We start from the raw sequence: 19,206 nt of genomic DNA on the forward strand, positions 1-19,206 counted from the left end.
GTCTCAGTAACGTCGCACTAACTGCAACGAATAATTCGTAAATATTTGTCATCATATTTCTGCTTAGAAATGTTGACCTATAAATTGTCTCTTGCGCCGAATATGGAACTTTCCCCGTTACAAATGTACGTGCAAATTTATCTCGGTTGTGATTGGACAGTAAAATGAGTATGTCCCGATAGATTAACAATAATCTGTAGTCACCCTACCCTGGTCGTCATCTTAGTGACAGGCCGGTTTTTATTCGCTTGCCTGTGAAAAATAAATGACTTATTTCCCGTGTTACAGGTTACCGACATCTAGCCCTGGTAGCTAGTTGGTGGGGCTGACAACTTAAGACATCATGGCGAAACTAATAAGAGCAGAAAGTGGAAATTAAAGATACCCTCGGGCCTCCACAACTAATATCGTCTGGAGCGAAGAAACCAAGAGTTCTCCAATCATATAAGTGTCATGAAGCCTGTATCTATGAATGCATGTGATTGCCAAACCAATTTGAAAACATGTTTGCTTGCTGAGCTGTAACGAAAAGAGAGAACGATTTTGCGTTACTTAATTTATAAAAGGTGGGTAAATTTTGCAATTTTTACCACCTGACGCCACTGAAAATCAGAGAAGATTTTGTAAATTCATATCACCGCGAGACCATACATTCATACTTTGCCTAACATACTTCACCCACACAACTACAACGAAATCTACATAAGATGAAATGAAAAAAAAAAGTACAGTACAGAAGAACATACATGCAGCTGGCAGGTACAGATCTGACCTCCAACATCTTTGACTCGATGACAAAAACTAGAATGTGAATGTCAATGTCAAAAAAGTTGAGGGGAAAAAGATGAACACAGCCTACATCCCTTCAGGATAGCCATTGTGTCTTCTGTAAATTTTCGAAAAATGGGGAAGTGGTGTGAAATAAAAATGAATATTCGTCAGAATGCTGTATGACATTAACTGACCGGTTAGCGAAATAATAGTAATAACAATAATAATAATATCTGTCAATTTATGAGTTTTCAATCCATATTTCACATAATTACGCCAGTTACACACAAAAACGATAACAATAGAAACACATAGTTCTTTGTTGGTTTTACAAGTCAACAACATAATAATAATAAATTAGTTACGTGTTTGGGGGAATTAGTCTTTATATTGTTCAAGAAACTTTTCTAATAAGTGTTTGAAGAGATGTTGTGGAATTATATTATGAATATTATTACTATTATTAATATTATTATTATTGTTATTATTTTCTATCGTCATCATTAAAGGAAATATAAATTCACCTGGTTTTCAGTTTCCGTTTCAATGTGACGCTGATTCTAACTTAAGCATCGCTAATTCCCAGTCTATCGTCGACTATTAACAAAAAACATGAAAATATTGCGTCCATAAACAGGCGTCAATAAATTTAATAAAAACTGTTAAGCGAGATTCGTTATGACTAACTACATAGTTAGGATTTCGGTCCCTTACAAGGGAAGCGAGGACCAGTGTAAACAAGTTTGTCGTCTAGCCCATGCACGTTTCTATGCCATTTAATAGCAGCAGTTATCACAGCGAAGGAGAAGACTAATTACTCTCAAACTATTTTACCTGTAATATGACATTACCGATATGAATAAAGTTCGAACGGAGTGGATAAACACTGGGTGTTTTTCAGAGGGTTGTCGTATTACTCTGTGTTTTGTGGTGGGCGTATGGTGATTAGATACTACAGGCTTTTTCACCGTTCTGTCGATATTTTCGCAGAACCAAACGTAGCTGGGAAACAAATGGAATAAATCACAATCACCTTACTACTCTGTAGGAAGCCACCAGAGACCATTGGACCCGTACAACAAAACGCTCATAAAACACAGAATGATTACAGACAAACTTTGAAAAATAGAAGCACACTGCGCACGTCACTGGATAGAGGAAGATTCAAAGTTTTATGCCATACACTCAACATAAACAGCTATGCGTTGCTTGACAAACATCGAAATCGAGTCCACTAAATTCCACACACGAATCAACAGGTTCCTGTATATTGAAGTGACAGCTTCAACAATTCGATTTCTCACTTTTTGAAGAGTAACTGGCATAGACGCCACAAACACTGTCTATTATGTACCCCTACAGGGAAAAAAATCGCAAGGTGTGAGGTCAGTGACCTGGGAGGCCAAAAGCAGTGAACAGGATCTTAATGCCCACCTCTTCCAATCCAATGTCGTGGGATGGTGCTGTTAAGATAATGCCGCACCTCAAAGTGAAAGTTAGGTTGGGCGCCATCATTCACAAATGTGAATCATTGGAATATTCGTGAAGTTGAGCAACCACATTTTTATCAAACGTGTGTGGCCGACCAGTGCTCTCTTCTTCGCGTATACAACCAACTTCCAGGAATTATTTTATGTCAGTCATAAATCTGCTTGTGCACAGGCGGCATCTCGCTCAATCGTAGGCACAATCTACGTTGCACCTAAACGATTGATTGACTTCGCGCAAATTCCAACACACAAAATGACTTCTTTTATGGCGTAGTCGCGATATTGCTGCAAACAAACAACAGCACTTCTGCGTCAAAACTTTAAACCTTCCCCTATCCAGTCACTTGTGCAATGTGTTCCTTTCAGTTATAGTTTGCCTGCAATAAAAAAAAACTGAAACCTGTTCTTTCTTTTTGAATAGCCCTGTATATCTTAATAACCTCCGAAATTTTCTCAGTGGAGTTCTAGTGCATCCTACATATACAATGTTACGCAGCAGCCTGTGTGTTTCATAAGCAGTAGATACCTGTTTTATTTACTAACTAAATTTGTTTTTGTTTTCGGTTGTGAACGTATCTTCAGTGTTCCTAATCAGTTTATAAAGTCTTTCAGGCATGTTATCATATTAACCTGCTTGTAGTAGACTTATTAGTACCGTCTGGACAGTTTCAAACAAGTTTTGTATGCTGCAATACACGTAGTATTTAAGATATGTCAGGGCTGCTGGTGCCAGTAAAGTGCTAAAAACTCGTATAAGCGAAGAATTGAAGAAAAAGAAAAGTATCTCTGCAAACAATGGGTCATCCTATATTTTATCAAAAGGAATGTATGTTCGGCTAAATAATTCGCAACTGCGAGAGGACACTAAATTACGAGGTTCTGTTTCGCCTTGCAACGAGGCTTGGCAACCTCAGTTGTGGCCAGTAGACGCGTTGCGTCAGGTTTCATGGGAACTTCGCTTCCAAGAGACGAACCCCGGCATGCGTAAACAGTCATTTCTCTAACTTAGCCCAAACAGGACCACAAAGGCAAACAACATTTACAGTTGCGCTGCCCGCCTTCAGCACAGCACAAAACTAATCTGCTATGTTTTATAAACACTCGCGTCCTCTTTTAAGGACAATATTTACATTCAGCTGAGCTAAACTTCTCAACTGCGAAGGCTGACATGGAATTAAAGCAAACGTTTGGTGGAAAAATTCCGGAACTCCACTTATTTCTTAAACAGCATTTCGCAGTCGTGTTGCTGAATGGCTCAGCATCGACCTTTGTCCCCCTGACTGCAGCAGTATTATCGCTCTGCGAGCAATGCCGCACGTGCCTTCGCATATCAGCGGACATTATCATCGACAATGAATACTTGTTAACCATGAAAGTTTACAGTCTGGAGGAAAGAGTCCGCTAACAACAGTTACCAAATTCCTAGAACGCGCGTTCTGCACCGCCCAACATAATCTGCTGCTTAATTCAACTGCACAGCGGATCACAAAAATGACGTGCTTCATCTGCACAAGCCATTCTGAAGCTTAATTCTTGCCCAGACGTCGCATGAAGCACATTAAGGCTACGTGAATACAGCACAACAGTCACACGATACAGCTGGAACGGTATACTATACGGCTCGGTTTACGAGCAAAATCGCTGCAATATACGAACAGCTACGTGATGCAATGCAGACATGAAGTACGTCTGGTACGGAGTTAATCTCCGTACCTACTCCCTCTCCAACCTCTCGTGTCGGATTCACCGCTCTGTTTCACGACTAAGTAGGGAAAATTGAGAAATTCTAGGTATGGTACAGAGACGGCGTTGATATCAACGAAATTATTTTTTTCCTTGTGTTCTTGCGCAAATCAAGGATCAGTTTGATCTAGGCAATAATTATGTTTATAAGGTTTTTTTATATAGCCGTGCTGTGCTTCAGCCATTCAAAGGGATAAACTGGTATGTACTGCTGCAATAAAATTATTTGTTTTACTACTAACGGAAATTCATCCAAAAACAATGATCAGCATAAAGACGACCTGCAACTCGAACGACGGAGGAAAACAGAAGTAATAAAGGGTACAATAAGACTGAAACCGCATAAATAGCTGATTTCATGAATATGTCATCCGTTTTACAGGGGCTTGCAGAGGTTTCATGTAGACGAGTAGAGATTACGACATACGCTACGGTAAAACTTACCTGCGAGGAAGCTTTGTGCAAGATGGATAATCGTAAACAGACGAATGAGTAACTTCTGTAGAGTTTCGAAAGGAATCGAAAAGAATTTCTGCGCCAGTTTGTTGCTATGGAAGAGACTTTGCTGTAGAAGGGGTGAAAAAAACTATTCCATCAGCCGGAAAGGTGACAGTCAGTGATTTCCGCGATCCTGAATGCATTCTTGTTATTGATTACCGGCTAAAAGTGTAAAATTGGAACTGCCAAATAGCGGTAGTGTCTTCTGTATCAGTTGGACGAGAAATGTGGGGAGAGCCTAGACTGCAAAAAAATGTTATAATGGGAAAAGTATGCCTGTCCTCAAAGATACTTTGTCAATGGTTGAAAGAGAGATTTAAAGTAAGAACTGCCTGAAAATGCACCCGATCTCCTGGATTTGACACAGTCTAGCATCTCGTGCAGTTCCACGAGTGAGGTTACTTCTGATTTTGATTCCTATGAAGGAGCTGTGGCAGCTATGGGTGGGTATTTTGCAGAGCTTGCAGAATCACACTACAGAGACGAATCTACGAGTCGTTGAATCCCGAAGAGACTAATCCAATATGTCTCCACTACCGTGTGTCGCCTTTGCATTTCTCCGTTCACGGAAGTGAACACAGCACACAATACATAAAAAAGAGCAAGAGGGTAAAAATTGTAAGTGTAATAGAAAGTAAGAAACTATAAAATAGACTGGTGAGAGTGCTGGGATTAGTAAATCACTGCGAATGATGAGGATTGTAAGAAAGCATGATACCTCTAAAAAAGCGACGATTACGAACGAAGGGCAGTAATGCACAATAAAAAAAACACGTTTCCCAAAGCAGTAGAGAAATGTGTCGATTTCTGAGAATATCACATACGTTACCTTTTTTCGCTCGCAAAGTTCAGTCTTTCGCGCGTGCGGGAGATTAGATAGCAGCTCATACGAACGGAAATGAGTCTTTCCTTAGTTATGAGTGCAAGTATGCCACGGTTAATGACTGAGTCCTTACCAGGATGAACAGAAATCCCTTTTCTTTGCCCGATCAAGGGCTACATACAGCAGAGCATTTCTGTATCCATGCAGGCTGCACCTTGTTATTCTTGAAGTGGGAAATTAAACTAAGAGTACTAAGAAACACTACCGATATTATTTGGATACTGGGATGTTTGTAATGTACTATCTACTATTGCAAACTTAACTTCAGCAGGTTACACTTATCACTACGTAACGACTCAGCTTGTGAGGTCTCTAGTGTTTCAGTAACTTCTTTCCCAACATCTCAGCAAAGTAAGCTCTGGTTTTTCACAGACGATGCTGTTATCTACAATGAAGCGTTATCTGTATGTAACGGCACTGATATCCAGATAGATGTTAATATGAATGCGGCCTCGTGCAAATATTAGCAACTGGATCTTAAAGCAGAGAGTGCCTATTAATAGCCACGGGCATTAGTAATCGTAGAAGATTTCTTGCCCACGACAACAATAATAACTACAGGAACACTGTCATGTCGTACCAGTATCTGAGAAGGCCTCTTTAAATGAAACAGTTTATTGCATACAGTCTTCACAAATGCGCTGATTTTTCTCTATAAAATAAAATAATACGACCAAAAACACATGAGTCATGAGTCATGTTGAAACAGCCTGGAAACTGCAGTCGAAGAGGCTATATGTTAGAGAGGCCTACGAGAACGAAAGGCTGCGGCGAGCACGTCACGAAGATAGGCCTGAGCTCCCCGCCCGCTCAACACAGCAGACAAACTCATGTTCCTACACCTGTTAACTCGTAATTAGGGGTGTACGTACAAATGGCTCTGAGCGCTATGGGACTTAACATCTGAGCTCATCAGTCCCTAGAACTTAGAACTACTTAAACCTATCTAACCTAAGCACATCACCCACATCCATGCCCGAGGCAGGATTCGAACCTACGACCGTAGTGGTCGCGCGGTTCCAGACTGAAGCACCTAGAACCGCTCGGGCACACTGGCCGGCTTGAGTGTACGTACAAACGAGAATTACATCTTCTACTGGAATCCGCTATTATCTACTCTTACTGTTATTACTCCCACAATGATCGGAAGTCCAAAGGCCGACTTATAATTTTTACGGCTGTACTGGGAGACAATAAAATTAAAATCTTGCAAAAATGATTGTCAGTTGTATAAGGCACCACTTCTTGTATGAAATGACGACTGTTAAGCAGAAGAGACTAGATGCTATGAACAAGCAGTTATACCATTTATATCGAGTCTTGATCTTAAACCAAATTTTGTTGTAGTACTGTGCGATTTAAAACTTTCCCGGCGTACAACACCAAAGCTCGGTGCGTTTTCGCCAGTATCACCTGAAGATGGCCAGAAGAGTCTTCGTCGAAGTATTGTGGCAGGAAGTTACAGACATCCGGCAGTTCTCCCGAAATTTTGTGGAGCAATTTGTTGTAGTACTGTTTATCAGCAAGACTTCATAACAGCAGATTCCACTAGAAGATATAATTCTAGGTAGTACGTACACTCTCAGCTGCAAGTTAACAGGTTTAGAAAAGCATTTTGCCTGCTATGCCGAGCGAGCGAGTTGTCTACCTTCGTGACGTTCGCGCCGCGGCCTGTCTTTCTCATGGGCCTCGAGAGCTTGCACAGTCGAAAACAAACAGCTGCGTCCCTTCTCTGAATTGACCGTAGCACAGCTGACCATCATTTCAGCACCCGACAGTGGTTTCTAGTTATCGCGGACAGAGGGCTACAAAAACACGTTTCCGTCCATTTCATTTGCATACCAGCAAGCATTCGAAGAGAAATGGCGCGTTTTTATTGCCATTTCCAACTCGCCCTAGAAGAGAAAGTGCCATATTTACAGTTGCCGTAACGCACTGACACGGGTTCAACGGCCGCCACTGTACAGAGAGACAGGCTACACAATTTATATCGTGAAGCCTGATGACCTTAGATGTTTTGTCTCTTTAGTCGGCAGCAGGTTTTCACCAAAAACTGTACACTGCATCTGCTTGAAGAAGGTGCAAGAACCACGATTTGTGAGGTCGCAGTGACTTCTGTTAAAATGACTCTGAGCACTCTGGGACTTAACATCTGAGGTCATCAGTCCCCTAGAACTTAGAACTACTTAAACCTAAGCAACCTAAGGACATCACACGCATCCATGGCCGAGTCAGGATTCAAACCTGCGACGGTAGCGGTCGCGCGGTTCCAGACTAAAGCGCCTAGAACCGCTCGGTCACTCCGGCCGGCTCAATTTCTGTCTTGACTTGATAATTTTAGAATGTAGCAAGTGAATCCCATGGCAAGAATTGGTTAGTCGCACCCCCGAGACGCGTGCAACAGCCGACAAAAGCTCCCTAGCGTCTCAACTTCCCTATAGTTGTGCAACTTTTCTGAATCTCTCACTCTTTCCTAGAAATTTACAAGATTTATGCATCCGTAATTAGACATCGTTTTATTATTTGTCGCCCCTGGTTGTTGTTCACCGGGATGTGGGTCCCTGGGAAAGAGGAGGGCGCTTGCGCCTCAGGGGTCCAGGCAACCCTTTGTAGGTCTTCTGGGGTGCGTCTGCCACCTGTTGCCCCCAGCTGCCGGTACCCGACACCCCTCGACCGCTTGCTGTAAGCAGTCGAGTTTAATGGAAGCACATCGCCTTCGCGGTTGTGACCGATCCATTCAACAATAAAGGGCATGGAGTTTTGGCTGTTACTTCAATCATCCGCAGCAATACAAGTCGTTTGAAGCATGAAACCACTCGGTTTTGTCGAGCAGTCTTTGGTGCGGAGTCAACGTAGTCACTGCTAAAGAAATCTAGGTTTCCGTCGTGCTCTTCATCTCGGTAGACCCGTACCGCAATATGTTTACAAATGGCACATCACAGTTCCATTCCGATACTGTGTGTCAGTTTCATCCTATGGGCTTTTTTCTCGTCCTCAAAAACGTCTTTCTGAAGTTCAGCACTATTACTCCTACGAAAGTGCTTCCTCAGACACTCTAGTAAAAATAGAACTGACCGAAGTTGCGCTTAAAAATAACTTTCGGATAACATTTAAAGATTTATCGTAATGTATCTGTTGACATTAAACCGCTACAATACAAATGAAGGAAGATCTGTGTTAAAGTTCCGCTGACGATGAGGTGATTGGAGACTGACAACGAACTCTGGGTGGAATAGATAGGGTTGGAAGTCAACTTGTCCTTTCCAAAGAAACTACCCTTTACATGTCTTACGCAATTTACGCGAACGACAGAAAAATATGATCGCCAGACTGTGGTTACAACCGCCAGCCTTCCATACGCGAGCCCAGTGTCTTAACACTGGATCTCTTCGTTAGGTGAATTAAAATACATGAAAACAAATTTATCGCAACATTAGCGGAACTTTTCTGTCTGTGTTTGACACTATATGATAACAACACTAAATAGGAAACACTTTCCAGCTGTTCTGCAAATATTATTTTATCAATGGAAGTCTGCTGCCACCTGAGGATGAGCTGAGAAGTCGAAAGCCGGTTCGTGATAAAATAAATAATATTTGAATATCATCAGGAAAGTGTTTCCTGTTTAAAAAATTATCCTAGATTATTGGTAAATTTTCTTCTAAATTTGCCACTCAGCCTGTATTTACCAAGTATATTGTAGCTCGGCTTAAGATGCCGTCATATACGCAACAACAACAGTCGCTAGCCGAAGAATGCCTTTCGAGACGCTACGTTTCGTGTCTGGTGATTATTTCATTCCGGAAAAAAAGAAACCATTTTCACGTGTGTTTGTGCGAGATGATAAAAGTGTTATCCTCATTTAATACACGTGTCATATGGTTGAATGAGCCCGCCATAGATGAATTTGGAATGGATGCAATGAAGAGAATCCAGTCTCGACACGTAGTCTACTCCTGTCGAACAATGCTTCAGGGTCAACCGTGCTTAACGCCAGCGGACGGGCGAGTACCACACTGCCACATACCTTCACCTCACTCCGTCACGCAATGTGGACGTGTTTCGAAATCAAGCCGCAGCCTTGCGCAGAGTTTGGTGTTTAGGAACGTAACGTCGCTACAACTCTTTTCCTGTGCGGCAGAGACAATGAAGATTTCTTCCACCATCAGATTTAGGAAATTTTACATTCATGTTAAGTGCCACAAATCTAGTTTGCGTTTGGCGCGATCTCGTCTCAGAAGCTGGTGGCACAATACGACCACCTCAAGTCTACATCATACTCCGCAAGCCTCCTAATGGTGCATGGCGGAGAGTACTTTCGGCACCGCAATCTGATCCCTCCCACCGTGTTCCACTCGCGAATAGTGCGTGGGAAGAATGAGTGTCGGTAAGCCTCTGTGTTGGCTCTAATTTCTTGAATTTTCTCCTCATGGTCAATACGTGAGATGTATGTTGGGTGGAGGGGGGTGGGGGGGTGGGAGAGGAGGAAGTAATATGTTGTCCGACTCCTCCTGAAAGCTGCTGTCCCGAAATTTCAATAGTAAATTTCTACGTGATGCACAATGCCTCTCTTGTAACGTCTGCCAGTGGAGCTTGTTTAGCATCTCCGTAACGCTCTCTCGCCAGCTAAACGATCCCGTGACGAAACGCGCCGCTCTTCGATGGATATGCTCTATCTCCTCTATCAGTCCTACCTGATAGGGTTCCCAGACAGATGAACAATACTCAAGATTCGGGCGAACAAGCACCTTATAAGCCACTTTGGTGGATTAGTTACATTTCCTTATGATTTATCCGATGAATCGGAGTCTGGTATCTGCTTTTCCCACAATCCGTTTTCTGTGGTCATCACACGTAAGGTCGCTCTCTAGCTGTTTGCCATCAATAGTGTAGCTGTACAGCAGTGGGTTTCTTTTCCTATGTATGCGCAACATGTTACATTTATTTACGTTCAGGGTCCACTGCCACAGCCTGCGCCAATCATCAATTCTCTGCAGGTCGTTTTGCAAATTCTTACTATCTTGTGGCGTTGCTACTTTGGTATAGACTACTCCATCATCTGCGAATAGCCTTAAAGAGCATCCGACGCTTTCTACTACGTCGTTTTTATATATATTATGAACAACAACGGTCCTATCACACTTCCCTGTGGTACTCCGAATATTATCTTCACATCTATCGATTTAGTTCCGTCAAGAGCGACGTGTTGAGTTCTGTCTGCAAGGAAGTCTTGAATCCAATCGCAAGTCTCCTCCGATACTCCGTAAGCTTGTTTTTTTTTTTTTTTTCATTAAATGACATGGGGGACGGTGGCAAATGCCTTACTGAAATCAAGAAAGGCTTCACGTGTTCACATTGATTGGCGTCAATCCCAAAAACGATTCTACGACTTTCAGTTCACACTCAATGCGAGGAAATCACAGGATCTAAATAAGAACTTACAACTGCTTAAAGTGCCGTCACTTTGCACTGTCTCACCATCTGACTGACACCTCAGCAAGATAAGCGTTCCGCGAAAAGCCTTTTATCACTGATACAAGTATGACATCATATCACACCCACGACGCTTCAAAGGTCTCTTTTCGCCTTCTATGATTCGCACGTAAAATCAGCTGTGAAGAACAGTAGATTTCCTACAGACGAGAGTCGCGATATTACACTCAGTGGTGGGCGCGAAATGATTGCAGCGAAAACAGACACTGGAAGAATTCTGTACCCATCTCTAAAGATGTTGCCGCGGAGGTATTCATCCGAAAACAGTTTTTTAGTGTGTACAATGGAGCATAGAGACACGAAATGGGCACCTGTATGGGAATAATCCTCAAGATTTATTTGCTATCCTGGCCACAGCGACGTTTTGAATCCTTCACAGAGGAATGTGTCACTCCAAACCTTGGGCGTATTAAATTTACAGAATAAAGATAACAGGGCAGCATACACAGATGCCTCATCAACGTGTCATTTACAGTCCGACCACACGTAGCACATATAACATACAGTGGTATAGACTAGTTTCTGGTTCTATCACCTGCTGACACTGAAGACTATCTATACACATAGGCAGTCTCTTGCAGTTATAGAAGTTGGGAAATGAGATGTAAAATTTCAGGAAACGCTGTGGGTATTTAATATTTCTTCTTGTTGTTAATGGACGTAATTTGACTGTCGAGATGTAGATTAAAAGATTTCTAATGTCTTTGGAACGATATGACGTTCTTGATCAAAAAACCTAGTACTAATAGCTTTATTTTTGAAATTTTAGAGATATTGCCGAAGTTTCCAATTGTAATATACGACTAACAAGTCAGGTCCTTCTACAAAGGCGTATGACCTTACCTTCGAGGAGACGACTCAATCCCGCGTCCGGCCATCCTGATTTAGGTTTTCCGTCATTTTCCTGAATAACCAGGCAAATGCCGGGATGGTTCTTTTGACAGGGCATGGCCTACTTCCGTCCCCATCCTTCCCTAATCCGATGAGACCGTTGACCACGCTGTTTGGTCTCTCCACCAAATCAACCCAACTGAACCCCTTAGCTTCGAGAATGAGCGAGGTGATGCATTCATTAAGACAATCCAGAAGCAGGACTGAAATTCTCTGCGAGCATCCCGTTCACTAAATCACTTGATACGAATGCCGGGATGTTTCCTACGAGAAGGTTACGGTTGATTTCCCGCACCATCCGTATTCAATCCTAGCTTGTGCATCGCGCCTGATGAGGAAGTCGTCGAAGAGACGTCCAACCGAGGTGCTTCTAAATAATTACTAGTACGTTATCTCTTACTGTACTCTGTTCACACAAAAAAAATTGTAAGACTAAAATATGACTGAAAATTTATTGAGCCTGAAGATGGTTCCAGAGAAACCAGAGTTACAACGTACTTTGGAAAACAATAAGCAAAACCACGATGACAAGCGTGAAAAATGTAACCCATTATCCAAGATTAGTCGCCAACTAGTCCGAATGAACGTGACATGCTGTATTATCAACCGCATCGGACGACAGTTTTGTGGCATTGAAGAAAATAATTTAATAATTCAATGACGAAGACAGCACCTTGCTGATTTTTTAAGGGGGTATGTAAACTCTATGTAATTTTCTATGGATAGGGATCAATGAGAAGAGGAGTAAAATGTGCGCAGAGATCAACTTGCACGAATTTCTGCGTTTCGTTAGAGCAGGGCTGTCCAATTTTTTAGCTTACCTGGACCACACTGGTAGGAGACGATTGAGTGTTAAAGTATTTCCTCTTTCTGATAATAACGTCATGTGGCTGTCGAGATGTATGTTACCAGATTTCAAATTTTTAAACAAATAAGACAGATCCTGCTCTCTCTCTCTCTCTCTCTCTCTCTCTCTCTCTCTCTCTAGGTAATTAGAAACCGTAGAATTGATGTGACGTTTGGCTTCTATATGGGTTCGGTCGAAGTGGTTGCAATTCTCAGGGCCTTCATTTGAGATTTTGATTTTACTTTTACTCTTTCTGTGCTTTAGAAAATAAGTGTTTACAAACGTATGTGATTCCAAACAAAGATGACACATATATTGCATGACTGTTCAGCAAGGGTTATTTGTTTCTGGGCAGGTATGATTCGTTTAAGTCCAACGAAGATAAGTCTTTTTTTTCCCTTCAGGCAGTGTATCCATATCTGTTGGTAAAAGGTCTCGCATAAATACATAAGCTAATTATTTTTTTGAAAATTCTGAAATATATTTTCAAGTGATTGCATCAAATCGGAAAGATGTGTGCATATCTCATCCTCTCTTTAGGATTGTACTTACGTAAACTGTATTTTATGAATTTTTTTTAAATACCGACGGTGTGATAGATGCTGTCTCCTTGAGACGCACTGATAGTTGCTTTGCGCCGTACGCGACCCGCGGGTTACTCGCACACACGCCTGCCCTAGAGTTTCTCGCCCATTCAATGGATTAGAAATAACAGCCAACCAGTTGCAAAATACAGGTTTATTAAAGCATGACCATGGTTTCGGCAGTTTTAAAAGCGTCTTCTCCAGAAGACATTTTACGTATTAAGAAGTTTACGACATTGTGTGTGGAACAAAGATAGTAATATCACAATATGCGAAAACATTTTTAGTGAAGCACCCACGTAGAATCACATTATCCTTAGCCAGTGTGAGAGACGTTGACTGCCTAGGACATGTCATTCACTTAATCACCATTTAAAATACATTATACTAAAGTAGTACCTGTCTACTGTAGCGCTATGTTTAAAATCTTTTTTAAGTATCACATATTTGCCGCTGGATGAAACAACATATAGTATGCCAATTGGAAGACTTACATAAAAACTGACATTTAAATATAAAATGTGGGATCGGATCCTATAGAGCGTTAATATGTCACGCTCAGAGCTTGCCAGTTTTATACAAACCTTCCACGTGGCATACTGTACGAGGTGATTGTATCCAGCGTCAATTGTGTGAAGTTTTTGAGAAGGTTTTAAGATAGTAGATGGCTCCTGCCTTTATAATGGGTGATCAAAAAGTCAGTACAAATTTGAAAACTGCATAAGTCATGAAATAATGTAGATAGAGAGGTACAAGTTGACACACATGCTTGGAATGACATGGGGTTTTATTAGAACAAAAAAAAAAAAAAAAATACGAACGTTCAAAAAATGTCCGACAGATGGCGCTTCATCTGATCAGCATAGCAATAATTAGCAAAACGAAGTAAGACAAAGGAAAGATGGTGTTCTTTACAGGAAGTGCTCAATATGTCCACCATCATTCATTCGAAGAATAATGTTGTGAACAGCACTGTAAAACATGTCCGGAGTTATGGTGAGGGATTGGCGCGGATGTTGTCTTTCAGCATCGCTAGAGATGTCAGTCGATCAAGATACACTTGCGACTTCAGGTAAACCCAAAGCCAATAATCGCACGGACTGAGGTCTGGGGACCTGGGAGGCCAAGCATTTCGAAAGTGGCGGCTGAGCACACGATCATCACCAAATGACGCGCGCAAGAGATCTTTCACACGTCTAGCAATATGGGATGGAGCGCCATCCTACATAAACATAGTACGTTGCAGCAGGCGTTTATGAGCCAGGATGGGGATGATGCGATTCTGTAACATATCGGCGTACCTCTCACCCGTCACGGCAGCAGTTTTGCTGACCAGCGCCATCTGTCGGACATTTTGTGAACTTCGTCTTTTTTTGTTCTAATAAAACCCCATGTCATTCCAAGCATGTGTGTCAATTTGTACCTCTCTATCTACATTATTCCGTGGTTTATTAAGTTTTCAAATTTATACTAACTTTTTGATCATCCTGTATAATGTATGTTAAATGGTGATTAAGTAGATGGCATATACTAGACAACGATTCTCATGTATAGATAATGTGATTATATGTGAGTATGGTTCACTAATTTTTTTTAACATTTCCTGTAATTTTGGTTACTGTAATGCCACTATCTCTGTTCAACACGCAATGTCCTAATCTTCAATACGGAAAAATCTTCTGAAAAAGGCGGTTTCAAGATCGTCGAAACCATGGTCACGGTTTTAAAAAAAACTGCATTTTGCAACTGGTTGGCTGTCATTTCTAATCCACTGTAGCTCTTGTATGGACAGCTCGTGAAGCGCAGCCATGTTCAAAATCTTTGTAGTGGTTACGTTTACAGACTGCGAGTATTAGGCGGCAGCAGGTGGTGCGTCTGTACCTGGCAAGGTGTACGTATTGCCGGTCCGGCGCGCGCGGTACGAATGGACCGGCACGATGAGGCGCGGCCGGGGGATGCTGAAGTCGTCGTCTCCAGCTTGTTGCTGCTGCTGCTGCTGCTGGCCAGTGGTCTGCCAGCGGCTGGACACGGGGTCGGGGTCGGAGTCCCTGCGCGGCCGGCCGTTGGGGGTGTAGACGGGCCGGTAGTCGAGGTGGCGCGCCACGCCCCCGCCGCCCCCGCCTCCCTGGCGCTGGTAGCGCGCGGCCGCCGCGCTGCTGTTATGCCTGGTGAGCCCCCGACTGGCGGCGCTGGGCGCCTCCTGGTAGCGCAGCAGCGGGCTGCTCCTGGACGGGTGTATTCGACTCGCGGCCACACCCCTGTCTCCCGTCTCCGCGTTGCCGACCGCCGCTTGCTTGGCGCCGTCTCCGGTCTCCGCGCGGTACCTAGCCACTTGGACTGCAGCGGCGGACGAGTCGCCGTTCTTCTGCGCGTCTCCGTTCTCCGTCGGGGCATCCTTTCTCGCCGCATCGACCCCTCGCACTGTAGCTGGATCGTATTCCGAACGAAACCTAGGGCTGCTTCTCGTCGACGGTGGACTAGCGTCGTCTTTACTAGCTGCGCCCTTCGGCACCGGCTCCTCGCTGGATATCTCCGCACTCTTCTCCGCGCCATTGAGTTTGTCGTACCGATACCTCCTCGGCAGAGCTCTCGAAATTTCGCCGTTAGCCTCGGTGGTGGCAGGTGAAGTATTCTCTTCAGCGCTGGTTCCACCGTTGCTTATCCCGGGCACTGCTTTGCCATTTGTGCGGTACTTGAGGGGCGGCGTCGAACTGTTACGGGCACTTCCGCTTTCCTCCGCCTCTGTCACTACTCTACGAGGCTGCCCCGGCCTCGGAGGTGCGTCCTCCTGCGAGCTCCTGCCAACTTGCGGGGGGTCCGCCCCCGCAGTGTCGTAGTAACGGAAGCGGGAGCTCTTCGCAGTCGCGTTAAACCAGTCGTTGCTGCCGAAAGGCAATAGTCCATTCTGTTTCTGCGACTTCGTCGTATCGCTCGAGACCTCGACCACTTCTCTCCTCCTGTTTTCGAAGTACGACCTCGGGCTTCGGTTGCCTGCGACGCCGCCTTCGCCGTTGGCTATTTTACCGTTCGCTCTCTCCGCGGCGCCGCTCCAGTGCCACACCCGGGACTGCGCACCCTCGACGGACCCGTTCGACGGGGCGGCGGAGTCCTTATCGGACGCTCTGTTCGGTTCCGCCGCTACCGCCTTCTCCTGCTGGCGATACTTGGAGATCCTAGGGGCGGCGACAGGAATTGTAGCAGCGGTTTGTAGCGTTCTGGGCGGCACTTCTGCGGGTCGACTGCCGGCGGCGTTCGCAGTTTCGTTGCGCAAGCTCCGCGGCGGCACTTCGGGCCTGTGGGGCGTTTCGCTCTCCTGGTGGGGCTTAGGCGACTCCGCACCGGCGGCATCCTTGCGTCCGAAGCGCGCGTCCCTGGCAACAGCTGCGTCGCCATCGGCTGCCGGCTGGTAGCGCCCTTGGGGCCGGCGGGCCGTTGCGACAGAGGCCTCCTCGTAGACGTGTTCCGCGGCCGGCGTGGGCGGCGGGGGCGGCGTGGGCTTGTAGTAGCCGAGCCCCGGGCGCGCCGCTGCCGCGTACACGGGCCGGTAGTCTAGCGCCGAGCACCGCCGCCAGCTGTCCTCGTACAACAGCGCCATCAGACGGCGCGACGGCTCGCCGCCCGGCTGCAGCTCCGCCTCCAGGTGCGGAGGTGGCGCCACGTCCGCCGCCAGCGGGGGCGTTGGGGGTGGCTTGGGGGCGGGCTCCGAAGGCGGGGGCGGCAGCTCCCCCGCGGGGGCGGCACGCCCCGGGTAGCGCCGCATGCACAGCATCTCTGCCGTCAGCTGGCCGACCGCGCGTCTCCACGACACTCCATCAAGCCCATACGCGCCACATTAGCCGGCCTGTCCGACACGCACCTTCTGGAAAACGCGGCCTCCACAGCGACCAGAATTACACCGCTGTATTCACAACGCAGTGGAGCTTTCATGCATCGATCAACTACCTCGACGATACTAAAAATCTCTGACCTTATTCTTCATACGCTGTCATTTTCACCACGTAACACCATCTCATAGCTAATTCTTGATAATACTAGATGTAAACAGGCGTAATTTGTAGAAATTTTTATTTGCTCCACACGGCAACTTCTGTCCAAACAGTCTTCACAATCAGTCAGCAACCTCTTTCACACTTCTACTGGTACCCAGATATAAATAGTGCTCTAAATACTCGCTCAGTTAAGCGAGAAAGAACAGTGGCCTTTTTGCTCTGTCACAAGATGGGCGTTGTAAATTATTCACGCAAAATGCAGTATCGTCTGCGACAATAAATGCTGCCACTCTAGGAATAAAAATATCACTAGTTACTATTCGTAAACATACAACACACGAAATAGACTAAAACGTGACGCTTCTTCATTCAGACTGTCATTCCCTCAACTTCCATTATTTTAAAAAACAGTGGGTCACGTAATTTCTTCCTGAGCACCTACAAAATTTATCTGTACCTGGCACGTACAGAATGCATTTACCTACGCAAAACAAACAAAAACTTTGCACTTTTGTGAAACCAAAGCGTCTTGCGTTCGCCTTCAAGTACTGGAAATATGATAGCCTCAGAAGTATAGAAAACAGTAAGATTTGCACGTTTTAGAGCAGTTTCCGATATTTTTTTACACATTGCCGGTTCAAGAAGCTGTTTTTAGCACTCGTGAACTATTTCTCGTGAGACTCGTTTGCAGTTGTGTAAAACAGACGAAACACATCACAGTTGTTCTTTGGTGTCCGGAAGCAACATCACATCGACACGACACACTCGCGACGAGGGAGAACGTCGACACGAAGCTGCGGGCTTCAGTCGCGCGGACCGGACTGGACGCACTCCCTCCGTACGACGCGGCGCATTCCGCACTCCCCGCCGCCCGCGATGCTACTGTCCGAGATGTGACAGCCGAGGCTGCTACCGCGGCGCTGGCGCCGCGCGGAGGAAGCGGGAACTAACGCGAGGAGAAAGGCACGTCTGCACACAGCGCTGCCGTGTGAGCGCAGGCCGAACTGCCGTCTCGGCGGCAGCGTAGATCCGCCAGTTTGGCAATATCATTTGCCATCGTTACGTAAGATCGCCACCAGCAAGCTTAGAAAAGGGCGTGGCGCTAAACCCTCCGTGTTAACCCCCTCCGACAACCCACGACGTTGCCGATACTCGGCAGCAAACCCGTCTGCGCAGATCGGCTGGAAATAGCGCGCGGTGCCCGGCTGGCAACTTCAATGGCCTTCGCTGGGCGACAAGGCGCCTGCGGGGGAGAACTCGGCGTCGCGACAGCCGACGGGAAAAAAGGAACAGAAAGGGAGAGAAGAGGCTTTCTTCTCAAGGAGAACTGGACGCCGGTCCCAGCAGCCTCCGTCTCGCCGGGTAGAGTTCGTCTGAGCCATCTGATAGACATCGAGGCGATGAAGCCGTCCGTAATCTCCCACACAAGCTCAGCCACCTCAAATCCTTGCGGTGGCGTTTATCGGCCCATTTATCTTCTTCAGAGGGAAGGTATCCACCAAGTGATCATTTGTCACAAAACGTAAATAATTCTCTATAATAACTTCACAAGTCACTACCTTAACTGTCCCTTTAAAATGTGTTTCGGAAGCTTAGCCCTATTATCAGTTGGCAGTTTTGGTTTTTATTGCTCCCAGAAAAGTAATGCCGTCGCGAAATTTCTGTCAATGTTTTCAGTTTATCATTTTTTATACGGCCATGTTTACAAAATCAACCCTTTCACTATTATTTTTTTAGATTGAAAGACATTAATGTACAGTTATTTTAATTAATGTCGTAAACACAAAGAACAATATGAAATAAACATCGGTACCACTGGGGCTTGAGAAGGTGACTGCGAAAAAATTGGGACATGCCAGTGGATAAAGCATCTCTCCGCCGGCCGCGGTGGTCTCGCGGTTAAGGCGCTCAGTCCGGAACCGCGTAACTGCTACGGTCGCAGGTTCGAATCCTGCCTCGGGCATGGATGTGTGTGATGTCCTTAGGTTAGTTAGGTTTAAGTAGTTCTAAGTTCTAT

The 19,206-nt window shown here is 45.1% G+C and overlaps 1 protein-coding gene across 1 annotated transcript in view; it reads right to left on the minus strand.

Moving 5' to 3' along the window:
* The window catches only part of LOC126320482 (uncharacterized), a 224,399-nt gene extending 205,978 nt beyond the window's left edge, over positions 1-18,421 (minus strand). Inside the window, exon 1 of the mRNA XM_049993986.1 lies at positions 15,082-18,421. Within this exon, the coding sequence (XP_049849943.1) occupies positions 15,082-16,969 (1,888 nt within the window). The 5' untranslated portion in view covers positions 16,970-18,421. The remainder of the gene's footprint in view (positions 1-15,081) is intronic.
* Between the last annotated feature and the right edge of the window lie 785 nt (positions 18,422-19,206).

This window comes from Schistocerca gregaria, chromosome 2 (assembly GCF_023897955.1).
Source record: "Schistocerca gregaria isolate iqSchGreg1 chromosome 2, iqSchGreg1.2, whole genome shotgun sequence".
Lineage (NCBI taxonomy): Eukaryota > Metazoa > Arthropoda > Insecta > Orthoptera > Acrididae > Schistocerca > Schistocerca gregaria.